Below are 13,426 nucleotides of genomic sequence, written 5' to 3'. Positions count from 1 at the left end.
TCCTCTTGCCCTTCTTCCTTTTCCCATCCCCTTTCCCCTTCTCTTTCCCCTTCCTCTTTCCTTTTCTTTTCTCCTTCCTCTTGCCCTTCTTCCTTTTCCCATCCCCTTTCCCCTTCTCTTTCCCCTTCCTCTTTCCTTTTCTTTTCTCCTTTCCTCTTACTTTTCCCCTTCCCCTCCTTCCCTTTTCCTTTTCCCTTCCCTTCCCCTTCCCTTTCCCCTTTTCTCTTGTTCCCTTCCCCCCCCCCCTTTTTTTTCCTCTTCCCCTTTTCCCTCCCATTCCCCCTCTCCCACCCCAGTAGTTTCCAACGCAGGGGGGCAGCTCCCGGAGCGGTGCTGGGGGCTGAGGGCAGTGCCTGCCCCACGGCCGCAGCCTGAGCTCTGCGGTGGCCCCAGGGTCCCCTCACATTGTCCCCAGTGTCCCCCAGCCCTGTCCCAGGCCCTGCTTCCCATCCCGCCGCCGGGAGCCATCCCGGCTCCGGAGCCGCTCGGCACCCTGCGCACGCACAAGGAGACACGGAGACGGCGGGAGGGCCCGACAAGATTTATACTTGTTTAATTAATGTCAAATGTAGTTTACAAACGGGAGTGACAAGTACCTCTTTGTATAATATACACTGACACACAATCATTGACACACCGGAATATCGCTTTGTGCAACGGGGGCTCTTTGGGCAAAGGTAGGTAACTCCGATTCCTTTTTTTTTTTTTTCCTTTTTTCCCCAATGTTTTCACCTTGTTACAGCAGAGGGGCCGGGGCCGGTGCCTGCTCCTGGTGCAGCTCTCGCCCTCCAGAACAGGGGCCGGCTTTACACTTCAAACGGGAACAGAAAACCCAGCAGTGACTGTTACAAATGGTTTTACACGTACGTACACAGGGCACACGGCTGCCCACATGCGCCAGGAATCCCGGCTCCAGGGGCCTGTTCCCAAAGCAGGGCCGGGCGGGGGACCTGCCCTCTCCCCCTTCCCGGCTGCCGCTGGGAAGTGCCCCGGGAGCTCCGCGGTCCTGCCCGGGTTGCCCTCGGCTCCACGGTGCCTCCCCACAAGCTGAGACCCCTCAGAACTCCAGGCCCTGCTTCTCGCGCCTGCCTCTCCCCGTTGGATCCAGGGATGAACCAGCCGGGAGAACAGGGCGGGTGCAGCCCTTGTCCTGCTCACGGGCTCGCCGGGATGAGCCGGACCCTCCTGCCAGGGCTCGGCAGCCTCTGGTGCCCGGGGAGCTCCCGTGGCTGCAGCCACCTCCTGCTCCGAGGCCCGGGACACAGCTCCGCACTGCACACTGCTGCAAGATCGTGACAAAACGGCTCCCGCCTCGGGGTGCATTTTCCTTTCAGGGTGCGGTTGGGATCCCTCTGAAATCGCTCAGGACACTGAGGAAAGGGGCTGCTCTCCGGGGCAAGCAGCAGGCACGCGGCAGGGCTGGCCTGGGGACACGCTGCCCCCTGAGCTGCCACCTCCTCAAACATCCCACGGGAGCCGGTGGCTCTGCTCCCATCCCACCCGGGACCTGCCCTGCGCTGGCTGCTCTGTGCCTGAGCAAACCCGGCAAACACACACACCGCCCTCCCCAAGCGTCCAGCAGCTTCCCCGCGCCTGCCGTGCCGCGCTCCCAGCGGGAATGTGCTCCCAGCGACCCTGCCGGAGCAAGGGGAGATGCAGTTCCCCATTCCCGACTTCCTGCGGCGGCCCGGCCCCCAACCTGCACACGGGCTGCGCGTTCACCTCGGGAAGCCGCCGACGTCTCTGTGTCTTAGGTCCTGGAACTAAAAGAAAAAGAAACAAAGAGGCCAGATGGCAGCTTTGGTTAAGGCTGAGGATACGGGGGACACGGAGCGGCGCTGCTGGGGACCAAGGGAGGACACGGGGCCCTGCAGCTGCGCCGGGAAGGCTCCGGCCGGGGCGGGATGTGGGGGGCAGCAGAGGGGCCGGCTCTGTGCCTGGGTGCCAACCTGCTCTTCTGCTCCGAGGCAGGAGCCGGGAGAGCGGAGCTGCAGGAAGGCGGGAAGGGCTCCGGCCTCGTGCGGCTCCGGAGCATCTCCGGCCGCTGCCCGCGGGAAGGGGCACGGAGCCGCCACAGGAGCAGCGGGCGCCTCCACCGGGATCGCAGCGGGTTCCAGTCGCCCCTGGGAGCAGGGAGTCCCCGCCGGGGCCGGGCAGCGCTGGCCAGGCCGCCGCCTTCCTCCTCCTCCCCGTTTGCCCCTTCCCACCTGGAAAAGGCAAAGGCGGCTGAGCCAGAGCTCCCCTGGCCCCGGCGCGGAGCTAAAAGCCGTGTCTTCCCGGGGATAACGATTCTATTATAAATAGCCCCATTAGCTACAACTAATGACAAAAATCCACCTCCTCTACTCCCCATAAGTTCTGTAAGTTATGGGCAATGCTACAGCCATTACTAAAAGCTGTTAACTTCATATCTGAATGAGGAAATATACACCACAGAACATTAAACCATTTATATTATATATATGTATATATATACTTTTTTAAACTAATGACTTTAATGCCAAAACTTTGCCGAACCAAGAAAAATATGGGTTTAATGTTCTCTGCTCATTTTTTTTTCTTCTTTAAAAAAAATACAACCCAAAAAAAAAGAAAGGGAAACTTATTAGTATGTAATGTTTGAGTCTATCCCATTTATACACAACATTGTAAACATATATAATCTATATTACATGTGCTTCATTTCTGCCTGGGTGTGGGTTTTTTTTTTTCTTTAAACCTTTTTTTTTATCACTAGAACACCACAAAACAAAACCAAACCAAAATAAAACAAACAAACAAACAAAAAAAACCAACAGAAAACTGAACAAAGAACACAAGTTACAGGTTATTTAACATCTTTTCTGTCAAGGGTCCCTTCCCCAGCCTCCTGGGGTCAGAGTGGTCAACAACAGAGTCCACGGGGGTGCTCGCGAGCCATCCGCGATGCAAAGCCAGCGCCAGGGAAGGGGGCGATGGGGAACACTGGTTTAAAAAAGGGGGCTTCACAACGAAGGGTTGGGTTTTTTTGCCCGCTGCAGATGCTCACGGAGGTCTCAACACGCAGGACCTGGGAGCCGGGGCTCCCTGCTGCTCCTGTATCCTCAAGTCCACATCTGGAGTCTCTGGGTCTTTTTTTTTTTTTTTTTTCTCCACTTTTTAAATTTTAAAACGTCTCTTTTTGCTGCTGCTGCTCTCTTCCCCCTGGTGTGACGAGCGGAGCCGAGTCCCGCCCTCCCGCTGGGTCCTTTCATAAGTAGATGCGCCGAAGGTCTCCGGGGGACGTGATGGTGTTGCACTGGGGACAGAGCTTCTTGGCACCCTGCGGAGGAGAGCAACAGCGTGAGAACAAGGAACGGGGACGGGGACGACCGCCCTGCACCCACCCTTGGCCTGGGAGCCCCCCGAGGGCAGCACAGGAGCCAGGTAACCCCGTCCCCTCCACGCAGGGCCCAGCGCGGGAGGGCTCCACACATCTGTGCCTCTCCTTCCTCAACAGGTACAGCTTGGTGGGCAGGGGCAGCAAAGTGTTCCTGGAGCTTCCACCTCTCTGCACAGCACACTGGAGAGAGGTATCTTCTGCAGCACCGGTCTGCTAACACATGAGATGCCTCAGCCTGCCCTCAGTCTAGCAGGAAGCATGACAGAAAGTCTGCTGATGCTCAAAACCATGTCCTTCTCTCCCCCAGGGCTGCTCTGCAGTGCTGAAAGGCCACCTTCCTGTAGCTCTGCTGGAGTTAGCAGAGATGGCTGGCAGGAGATGGCTGGGGAGCAGCAGCACCGAACCTCTCCCTTAGCTCACTGTGCCAAAAGCAGAGCTCAGCTGCTGCCTCTGCACTCGCCTGCACCGCGAAGCCCGTTCCGGGATCTGGAGATGGCCTGGAACAGCTGTAAGCAAACGTGTGTGCTCCCCTTTCCCAGGGCAGCCTCATGAACGTGGGGCAGAGAGCTCAGCAGGGGAACCTGGCACACAGGGGCTTTCTGCAGGGCCACCCTGATCCCAGGCAGCACGACTGCCCGCGGAGCACCGAGGCCCAGGGCTCCGAGTGTCCCCAGGGCTCCGGGTGTCCCCAGGGCTCCGGGTGTCCCCAGGGCTCCGGGTGTCCCCAGCGCTCACGTTTGCTTCAAGCAACGACTTTGGATCCTCGGGGAAGCCTTTGCTCTTTTAAAAAATAAAACTGCCACCCTAGGCAAATATCAGCATGTGTGTCAAACTCGGAACTAACCCCTGATTTTTTCTCTTTAGATTGGAATTGCTCAGGAGCTAGTTCCTTGCATGCAACCTTTCTGCGAGGTGCACAACATTTACTGGCATTCCAGCTCTCCTCTCTCGTGGGGAGGCACATAAGCATGTACACACACACGTGCTGGCACAGGTACAATGAAAAAGCCCTTGCTCCCCCACTGCTCACCTGCCAGCTGGGGTTACTAAACTTTTCCCTTGAAATAAAAATGCTGGGGAATAATAAGTCCCACCTGTCGGCCATTTCTTTCTTTTTCTCTTTCTTTTTTTCCAGGTCCTTCTGCTCCTTTCATCATGGCTTCATGGAAAAGCCTTGATGTGTTATAGCTGTGTGTGCTAGAGTAAAGGCCACCTCAGCTTTTCCATTATAAACCCCAGTTTTGAGGGGTTTATAAAACTCTGCTGCAAGAAGCTAGCTCGGGGGCTGTTAGAAAGCACAGAAAACGGACTGGAACCAGGATAAGTTTATTTTTTTTCTCCTCTTTTCTTAATTAAAATTTGGCAAGTGATTGATCCACAATACAGGCTAATCACTTGGGGTAGCAGTTTGAAAAATACATTAATGAGGGCTGAGATGTTGAGGAGTCGTTAGGGCTCACATGGTGCCAGGAAGGGTTAGAGTATTCTGTCTTAAATCTGCCTCTTAAAAGAAAAATTGTGTGATGTCTGCCATAAATTGGTTAAAGGAAGAAAACTCTAAAGGAAGGGTTTGGGCACTTCTTGCTGTCCCGTGGGCCTCCCAATGGGCAATTTCCAAGTGGAATACAGTACCAGGCAAAGAGAAAAGAAGCACACAGAGCAACTTCACCTACAAAGTACCACTGCCACGCGGAGCTCAACGCTTGCCTGTTTTCCAGGAAGGAAAACCAAGGCAAAGGGGTGACAGGAAGGTCCAAACCAACAGCCGGTTTCTGCCACACGAGGCTGGGGACTCCAAGATCCGGTTCTCAGACACGACGACAGCCCCATTCCTGCACACAAAGTGCCAGGAAACGGTAATTCCCAGCGCAGCAGCTGTTCATCACTGCCAGCAATTACCTCGAGCTTCAGCTAACAGGGTTAAGGCATCCGGGAGAGCATCCTTTTTCACGGAGCCTCCTTGCTGCATCCTCGCTGGCTGCTGGAGGCCTGAACTGCAGCGTGTTGAGAGACCCCTGGACAAGCTGGCAGCAGATGGGAACACTGTGATGGACCGAGCACAGAGGTCTCCATGTGGCTGTGGACTCAGGAAGACCTCATATGGAATAATAAGATATCTCGGCCTAGAAAAAGCTACAGGGCTCTGAATGCAGCAGCATAATCTACCAAAGGTATAAATGTGTCAACTGCAGAGAAGATGTACATATGGATGGATCCCCTGAAAGCATCTTCCGTGATGCCTTTTAAAAGTTGTTTTCTGCTGGGCTTGCAGTTGCCATTTTCAAATAAGCCCAAGACAAGCACAAGGCTCAGGTCAGCAAACGCAGGCAGGAAATGCAGGACGTGGCCCAGGGGGAACTCAGCAACCTGCACCCCTCCACGGCTCCATCCGCTGGCCAGCAACAGCGCGACTTCACTTCTAATTCCACCTCCTTAGCAAGGGAGGGCCCCAGGATTTGGGAGATGACGGAATCACCGCCCAGAGGGACTTCAAGAAGCCACCAAACCCACCCCTGTGGCAAGGCCACCTCAACCTGAACTACTCCCGGCAGACACACATCCATCCTGTCCTCACAAACCTCCGGAGACGGATGCTCCACGATTCCCCTGGCAAAGCACTGCAGCAGATCCCTGATATTTACTGTTGGAGCATTCTTCCCGGAAAGAGGGAAACAGCAGTCCCATCCACAGGGAACTGCACGGGCTCTCTCAGCTAACAGCGAGGGACAGAAACAAACCTCTTCCAGAGGGTGATTCATCCCCCACGTCCCAGCGACCGCAGTCCAACAAGCAGCTCGGCTCAGACGCCGCCCCGAGGACAGGCTCAGCTCAGGAAAACGAGCCCTCCCGCCTAAGTGTCCCTTGCTGCAGGGCTGTTTCCCTCTCCCGTCTTTGAAGAACCTTAATGTGTTTTCAGAGGCTTCCAAAAGGAATTCCAGGAAGGCCCTCCAGGCTTGTGTCCTAGTTGGTGTTTAACTTGAAGCTACAGCGAGCTCTGCCTCCGCTTGGCATGGTGCGGATGAATGAAACGAGTCAGTGTGGAGCGCCAGAGACAACCAGCACACGGGAGCCAACGCATCCGTCTGGTTGGAAACAGCAGTGCAAAAACAGCAGTCAAACCTAGCTGGAAATGGCCAATCCCATTTGCTAGGGACCCAGGCAAGAAGTGGGGTTTAGCCACGCTTCTTGCACGCCGCTGCAAGGGGAAGGAGACAAAACCACCTATTTGCAGCGTCCCGATGCTGGATTAAGGGCTGCTTCCTCCTTTCCTCCAAGGCCACCCTGAAGATGACCGCCTAACGGAGCAGCTTTGCTGGTGCTGAAGTGCTGGCTACCCCAACCGGCAGCACAACCTCTGTTCTCTTAACCCATCCCTAGGGGCTCCCTTTGCTGCGCAGACCCGCTCCCTGCTGCGACCCGGCTTTGCCTTCACGTTAATCCCACACAGCGAGAGGAGCGGGATGAAGTTTGCTCTGGTGGACGTTCCACCCCCACTACCAGCAGTCAGTTAGACGCATTGAGCTCTAGTGTAACAGCACCCAAGACTGAGACCAGCAGCCACTGGTAGGATCTACAAACATTTCCATTTCTCCTTTAAAAAGAGACCTGAGAGCCAAAAGTCAGAAAACTGTGTTTTCAGAGAGCCTAAACACTACAAAAGTCTTGTCAACGGCCTAACACCAGAGGACATTAGTGATACTCTGCTCCCTTCTAGCTCCTAGAAAACATTTCAACTTTAAGCCTCTTAAACACCATTGCACCTCCTCTGCTCTGCAGACAGACAAGGGCACTGAATTCCACCTCGTCCTCAAGGCCCCGTGTGGGTTTAGAAGTGTTCGTCCAGCTCCAGGGCCCTGCTAAGGTGCAGACCCCCCTCTCTCACACACATTCCCACTCCAATATCACGTCTCGCTGCGCACGCACGACACGGGCGCATGGGAGAATCCCGACTTTTCCCAGCACGTCCAAAAGCATCCGGAAGCCCAACAAAAGCCGCCCGCCCCAGCTCCCATTAACTCCAACAAATTGTTTATTGCACAACAGAAGAAACACGTCGCCCTCTCCCCCGACCAAGTCTTTCCATGTGTGCCGCATGCGCGGGCTCCCGCCTCTCGCCCCCGCCGGGGAGCCGGCTTTATATCCCGGGCAAGGTAACAGCGGCGATTATTGCCCACACTATCCCACAGCTCCTCGCTTGTTAAAGGCAAACAAGAGTCCCTTTTGTGCCCGAAATAAAAGGAGATACCTTAATTAGAACAATGCAGGTTGGTGAGCATTAAACACTGAGCCCAGCTGCTGTATGCCATTAAATTCATAAAAAAAAAAAAAAAAAAAAGGAGGGGGGGAAGGAGGGCAGTCTTAACGAGATTACACACATTGACTTTGATCAAGACACAAAAGCACCAAGGCGTTCCAGGGTTTTTATTGCTGTCTTCGGGCTACATTTTAATGGTTACATTAGAAACATGCGAACACAGGCTGGGAGATTTTTTTTTTTTTTTTTTTTTTTTGAGCCGGGAATGAGAGCGCAAGCAGGCCTTGTGAAAAGGCCTGGCTTAATAAATTGGGGGCTGCAGGGAGAGGCTAGGACTGGGGAACAGATGAGGAGCCACTTATTAATTGCTTCCCCTATGCAAGTGCCAAGTCCTACCGCGATGCCTGCTGGACCATTCCCATCCCGCCCGCCTGGTGGGCAGAAGAGCCCCGTGCGGAGAGCGCGGAGCCAACTCCGACCCCATGTCCCTCGGGGGGATCTGGAGAGGAGGCAGCTTCCCTGCTGCAAGGGCACATGCTAAACCCCGGTGCCTGCAGTGAGGCTTTCAGGCGCTCCTAAGTCGCTGCGAGGAGCTCAGCTGTTGCTGCTGAGCCTAAGAGCAGTTTGCAATAGGCGTGACAAACTTAACAGGTCACTTAGCTGGGACAAGGAGGGGACGAAGACTCCAGAATAAAGAAAAAGAAGAAAGTCAGTGCTTCACCCTGCTCGTGGTGCCACGGAAGAGTAAGACTTCCCTCCACCTAGCAGAGATGGCAGAGCGCACGTAGCCACATATGTGTCTTTTATAACATGCTGCTAAAATGTTTACAAAAGCTTGTATAACCTAAATAGTGACGGGGTGTAGCTGAAGGGCTATAAAATGTAGCCCAGGGGATAGCCAAGTTATTGAGTTGCTATTAGTACTCAAGCCCACAGGCACTTCATCGTCCTGGTAACTTTTTTTGGACAAGACTTTTAAAAGGCAGGATTTAAAGGAGCACGAACAGCTTAATCGTAATTCCAAGCGCACAACGTGTTCTATAAAGTGGATTTTGTAATGCCTTACAGGAATAGTTTTTTTAGGAGTGGCATTCTCTTACATTTTTTGCAACTCAACACTGTATCATCTTGCGAAGAGGAGAACTAGAAAGCACAGCTGGGTATTTTCCACTGCCCAACTTGACTGAAATGAAAGTTTGATTTAAAAGCCCACAGTTTTAACAAAGGAGAGGAAAACACTTTGCTTAATAACATCTTAAATTTTAACCTGATGTCCTCTACTACATGTACAAATTCCTCTTGCATTGGGTCATCAATTCAATATTCAAGGTAACCCCCAATTTTCTGAACAGCATGGAATACACTCGAAAGCTGCACAACGCTATTTCAAATAACCTCAAAAATATAGATCGAGATGCATAAAATCTCTCTTCTATATTATTTATCCTGAACATGATTCCGTTTGCTTTGGGTGAATATTAGCTTTCAGACCAGGAGATCTCAGTGATTTGGCCTCCATGCCCACAGCCTTACCTCTGCATGGATGCACCACAGGAAATTACAGCAACGCGGGGCTGTCCCAGCACCGAGCTCCGGCGGGAGCCGTGGCCGTCGCCACCGCGCTGCAACGCGCAGCACTGCCCTTCGCTTACAACAACACGACCACAATGCTGGGAGCCAACGCCAGAGCGGGGTGCTGCTTAAAATAAAGCAAAATCATCCCTCCCCATGCTGGTTTCAAATAAAGTACCCAGGAGAGAGGGAAAAATCTATGAGTGAACAAGAAAGGAGCCAAGTGCCTCACCAGAGTCCGCAGCCAGCATTCTTCACAGTGCACGTGCCAGCACTGAATGGAAGTCAGGGGCATTGTGTACGAATCCTGAGGAGAAGAAGCAAAGAGGTTATTCCCACATAAAGGATCCAGTGTTTTTTCACTCTCAATCCCATCACAAGACCCTTCTGTGTCCGTATGGTGTAACACACTAACTGCAGATAAGCTAACTGCACAGCAAGGGAGCCCAGGTCTGATCTCGATCTAGCACATAAGGTGTGAAGCAAAGGAGAAACAAAGCAGAATTAAAGTCATCTTCCATCAGCGACTTCCATTGACTTTGCATCTGCAAACTCTGCAGAGATAGCAGTGTTCATGTAGCTGAGGCAAGAAGTCTCCTGCAGTCCATTTTCCCGACTTCCAAGAACTCCTGCTGGAAGCTCATAATCCACTGAAGTGGTGACCTGGCTGAGCTCAGTTATCTCAAGAGCATCTAAAGCTGCTGTGGTCACCTGCCATTATTCCCATCAGAAAGGTCACCAGATTATACAAAATCAAACCAAACCAAAACAAATAAACAAAAACAAACCCAACCAGAATAAAATAAACAAATAAATAATAATAAAACCCAGCAAAAGTATAAGATTTACCCTTATCACAGCTATCTGCTCTGCAGGAACAGCTTAACTACATCCCAAGAACACTGCCATTATTTTATCAGGCAAACATTCTTCTGAGTAATTCCTATTATTGCTAATAAATCTATGAAAACCAGCAGCAGGCTGTGGTGGTGACCAGGGATGGGGGCTGCATCCCCACACCTCCAGCCACAAACCGAGGCGGGGCACCATTCGTCAAGCTGAAGTTGCACAGAGAACCCTTTGGAAAGCAGAATTTCCTCCCACTCTCAGGAGCTCACAAACCTTACAGGAGGTGAGAAGCTCTGCAAGCTCTGACCATCAGAGGGAGCTCCTGTCCTTCTTTGGGGAGGTCACATCACCACCGCACAGAGCAAGCAAGATGCCAGCAACTTTTAAATACTCGGCGAACATTCCTGTTCTTGAAGCACCCAGGGCACTTCAGAGGTTCTGCTCTCTTATGTGCAGGCAACTTCACACACGCAGGAGAACCCAGCCAATGCCTGGGCGTTTTTCACAGTTAGACTGAAAGGAGAGCACTGACTAGTGAGGTCAGGGCTTTCCTGCCTCTGATAGAGATGAGCAGCAACAAACACAAGTGGAACTACCTAACATATACAGAAATATCAACAGCTCAAAACATCCAGCACCTTCCTTCAAAGACAAAGAGAGTGGCCCTTCTTGACATACAGTTCTCCTACCCTACCCCAAAATAACAACAAAAAAGGCTTCTCTGCGCCAGCAAATATAAGGCAAAGGTACCAAGACATTTCTGATTCATGACCACAACTGGAGTGCTACTCACCATGCAAATGAGACATTTATAGCGGTCCCCACGGGAAAGCTGCCTTTCTAACTCACGGACACGAGCCTTTAACGCTTCAAATGTTGTCACTGCAGAGTCTTCTGTAATTCTACAAAAGATGATGGAGAGTCAGCATCACTGGGCATACAAGAATGTTAAGAGTTCAGGCAAAAAAAAAAGGTCTTAAGAGTAGGTATTACGGCACAGGCAACAGGAGCAAACTACAACATTTAACTTACGCTGAAGAGGAGTTCCTGAAAAGAGCAGTGTTAATTCTGTGAGCCCTGCTACTGAACACTTTTGGAGTTGTCACTATCATACAGAGCAAGTATTTGCAACACATGGTAACTGAAAAAAAATTTTTTTTTTTTTTTTTGTTTTCTGCCTCTTTTTCTGTCTCTCCCAGGGATTCTTTGGAAACAAATGCTTTACACAAAATTCGGTGTGCTGCTCTAGGGCTGGCGAGCTACCTTCTTGTAGGCAGCAGCAGTTGCTCTTGCCCTTAAGGAACCGATGTCTTTCCTGGCCATGAACCATGTAGGACACAAAAGCAGCTCATTACACAGAATCAACACAATGCAGTGCTTCTACACTGAGTGAGACCTAGCTTATTGCCTCTAATACTGAAAAGGAGGTAAAACCAAAAGCAATGGGCACTACCAATCGGGTCGCTATAAAAGCAGCTTTACAATCTCTGCTTTCCCATTTCCTAGGGTCATTTTTGATGGGCAGCATTATCTCTTTTGTCATCCAGGCACTGTGCTGAGGGCAGGTGAGTATATTTTCATGGTTCTGCAAAGCTAATGAAAAGAGCAGCTTGCCAACTTAAAAGCAAGGGCAGACAGCAATGCTGAGATGAGGCACGGGGAGCATTATGGACAAAGATGTGGCACTTCAGCGTGCTCCAAAATCAGACTTCTGCACTGTGCTGAGATAGGCAGGGACCCTAAACATTCCCAGAAGGGGGTTACAGAACATCATATGGATTTAATGCTTTCACTCTTGCGGACAAGAAACTAGAAGGCAATCTTCATTTACTTCAGTGAATTTTTGTGTATCACTTCATTTACTTCAGTGAATTTTCAATTATTTCAGTGAATACTTTTCAGGCCCATCCATGTACACCCCCCTTTAGAAGAACCTGAGCATTACCTGACCACCAGAAACTCCATTAATTGTGACACAAATCACAGTAGTACCAACAGGCTTCACCATTTAAGAGGATGAACCATCAACAGGTGGAACCACCACAACGGATAAAACGAGCTGCAACCCCAGCACTTCCCCAACACACACACACACTTGCTCCTTTATTCACCAGTCACTGTCACCAGCACCAGGCAGGGACCTGGAGCATCTCCAACATGGTGATTCTGCTGCCTGACCCCAGTGTGAAATGCAATCCTGAGCATCTCTTCTTTGCCACACAGATGAGGCTCGGCACACAGGATCAAACTCTAGTCTATGAGTAAAGCAAATAGTTATAAACTCTATTGGAAATGGAGCTAGCTGTGAAGAAATCTTGAGAGAACTTTCTGATTGTGACATTATAGAAGAAACTGGAGATGCAGGAGGCACGTTGGTTCAAGTAGCAGTGGCATAAAGCTCCTACAGCTTTGTACAGATCAGACACTGACTGCAAGACTGCCCAGGGACTGCTCCCTACAAGACCTGACAGGGGGTTTTCAGGAGAGATCTTCCTCAGAAAGAGATTCATTGAAAATGACAGTTCCTGGGAAACAGAGCCCATTTAAGGACTGCAGAAGAGGCAAAGAAATTCATGTGTCCCATGATAGCCTGGTAGGAAGGAACTCCCTGGGGAGCAGGGCACTGTGGATGCAAGCCTTGCTGTGAATAAACACTCTTTGGAGAAAGATTAAAGAGTTCAACAGGAGACAGAGCTCCCCACTGTGAAACACCTGCTTGCTCCTACTCGTTGGTATAAATTATTGTCACTCATGCCGTAGTTTTGCTTTCAGCTGCAGGGAATGGTTTGATAGTATTTTTCTGAAAAAAAAAATCTAGGAAGGTCTTGTCTGAGGGAGAAACATGTTTTTTTATTTATTACTTGAAGACAACTATGGGACAAGAAAATAATTTCCCTTTCAGCCTGGCCCATCAGCAAGCTCAGGCTGGACAGAAGCTGCAGCTGAATTCAATTTTCTGGAATTCCCTTCTCCCTCCTGCATGCGGAGGGCCCTGGAGCTTTACAGGGAATGAGCACAGCTCTCACCCAAAGTGGGCAGCAAGCAGAACACCAACCCTTGCTGAACAATCCTCCTGCTATCCATGTGGTATCCTTCCTCCTCTGAAGGACAGCTGACTCGGTGAGGAAAGGAAAAAGTGGGATCCTTGAGCAGATCCAAGCAAAGGCCACTTCATCCCAGTCCTAGCCCAATACAGTCGAAGCTTGAAGAAGAAAAATTTGCCATGCACCAAGTAGAGGAGATAGAAAATGGCTTGTTTATAGAAGTCTAACTGGCTGACCCGCACCGGCCAATTTCGGAAAGTCTCTGAGATAATCGCACCTGTCCAGTAATAAACGAATGAATCAGAAAAGGAGGCTGAATAGAGGTATAAGCAATAATGCTCAGAG

At 51.1% G+C, this 13,426-nt stretch overlaps 1 protein-coding gene across 2 annotated transcripts in view; it reads right to left on the bottom strand.

Annotated features, from left to right (window-relative positions):
- Positions 1-3,155: 3,155 nt before the first annotated feature.
- The window catches only part of LOC112942448 (E3 ubiquitin-protein ligase RNF220-like), a 74,606-nt gene continuing 64,335 nt past the window's right edge, over positions 3,156-13,426 (bottom strand). For both annotated transcript variants that reach the window (XM_026033392.1, XM_026033400.1), the window contains 3 exons: positions 10,831-10,939; positions 9,421-9,495; positions 3,156-3,301 (listed from right to left, as the gene is read on the bottom strand). In XM_026033392.1, the coding sequence (XP_025889177.1) occupies positions 3,230-3,301; positions 9,421-9,495; positions 10,831-10,939 (256 nt within the window). In that variant the 3' untranslated portion in view covers positions 3,156-3,229. The remainder of the gene's footprint in view (positions 3,302-9,420; positions 9,496-10,830; positions 10,940-13,426) is intronic.

Source organism: Nothoprocta perdicaria, unplaced genomic scaffold (assembly GCF_003342845.1).
Source record: "Nothoprocta perdicaria isolate Ctin4 unplaced genomic scaffold, notPer1 scaffold_0, whole genome shotgun sequence".
NCBI lineage: Eukaryota > Metazoa > Chordata > Aves > Tinamiformes > Tinamidae > Nothoprocta > Nothoprocta perdicaria.
The sequence above is the reverse complement of the archived record's forward strand: the minus strand, read 5'-3'. Positions and strand labels throughout refer to the sequence as shown.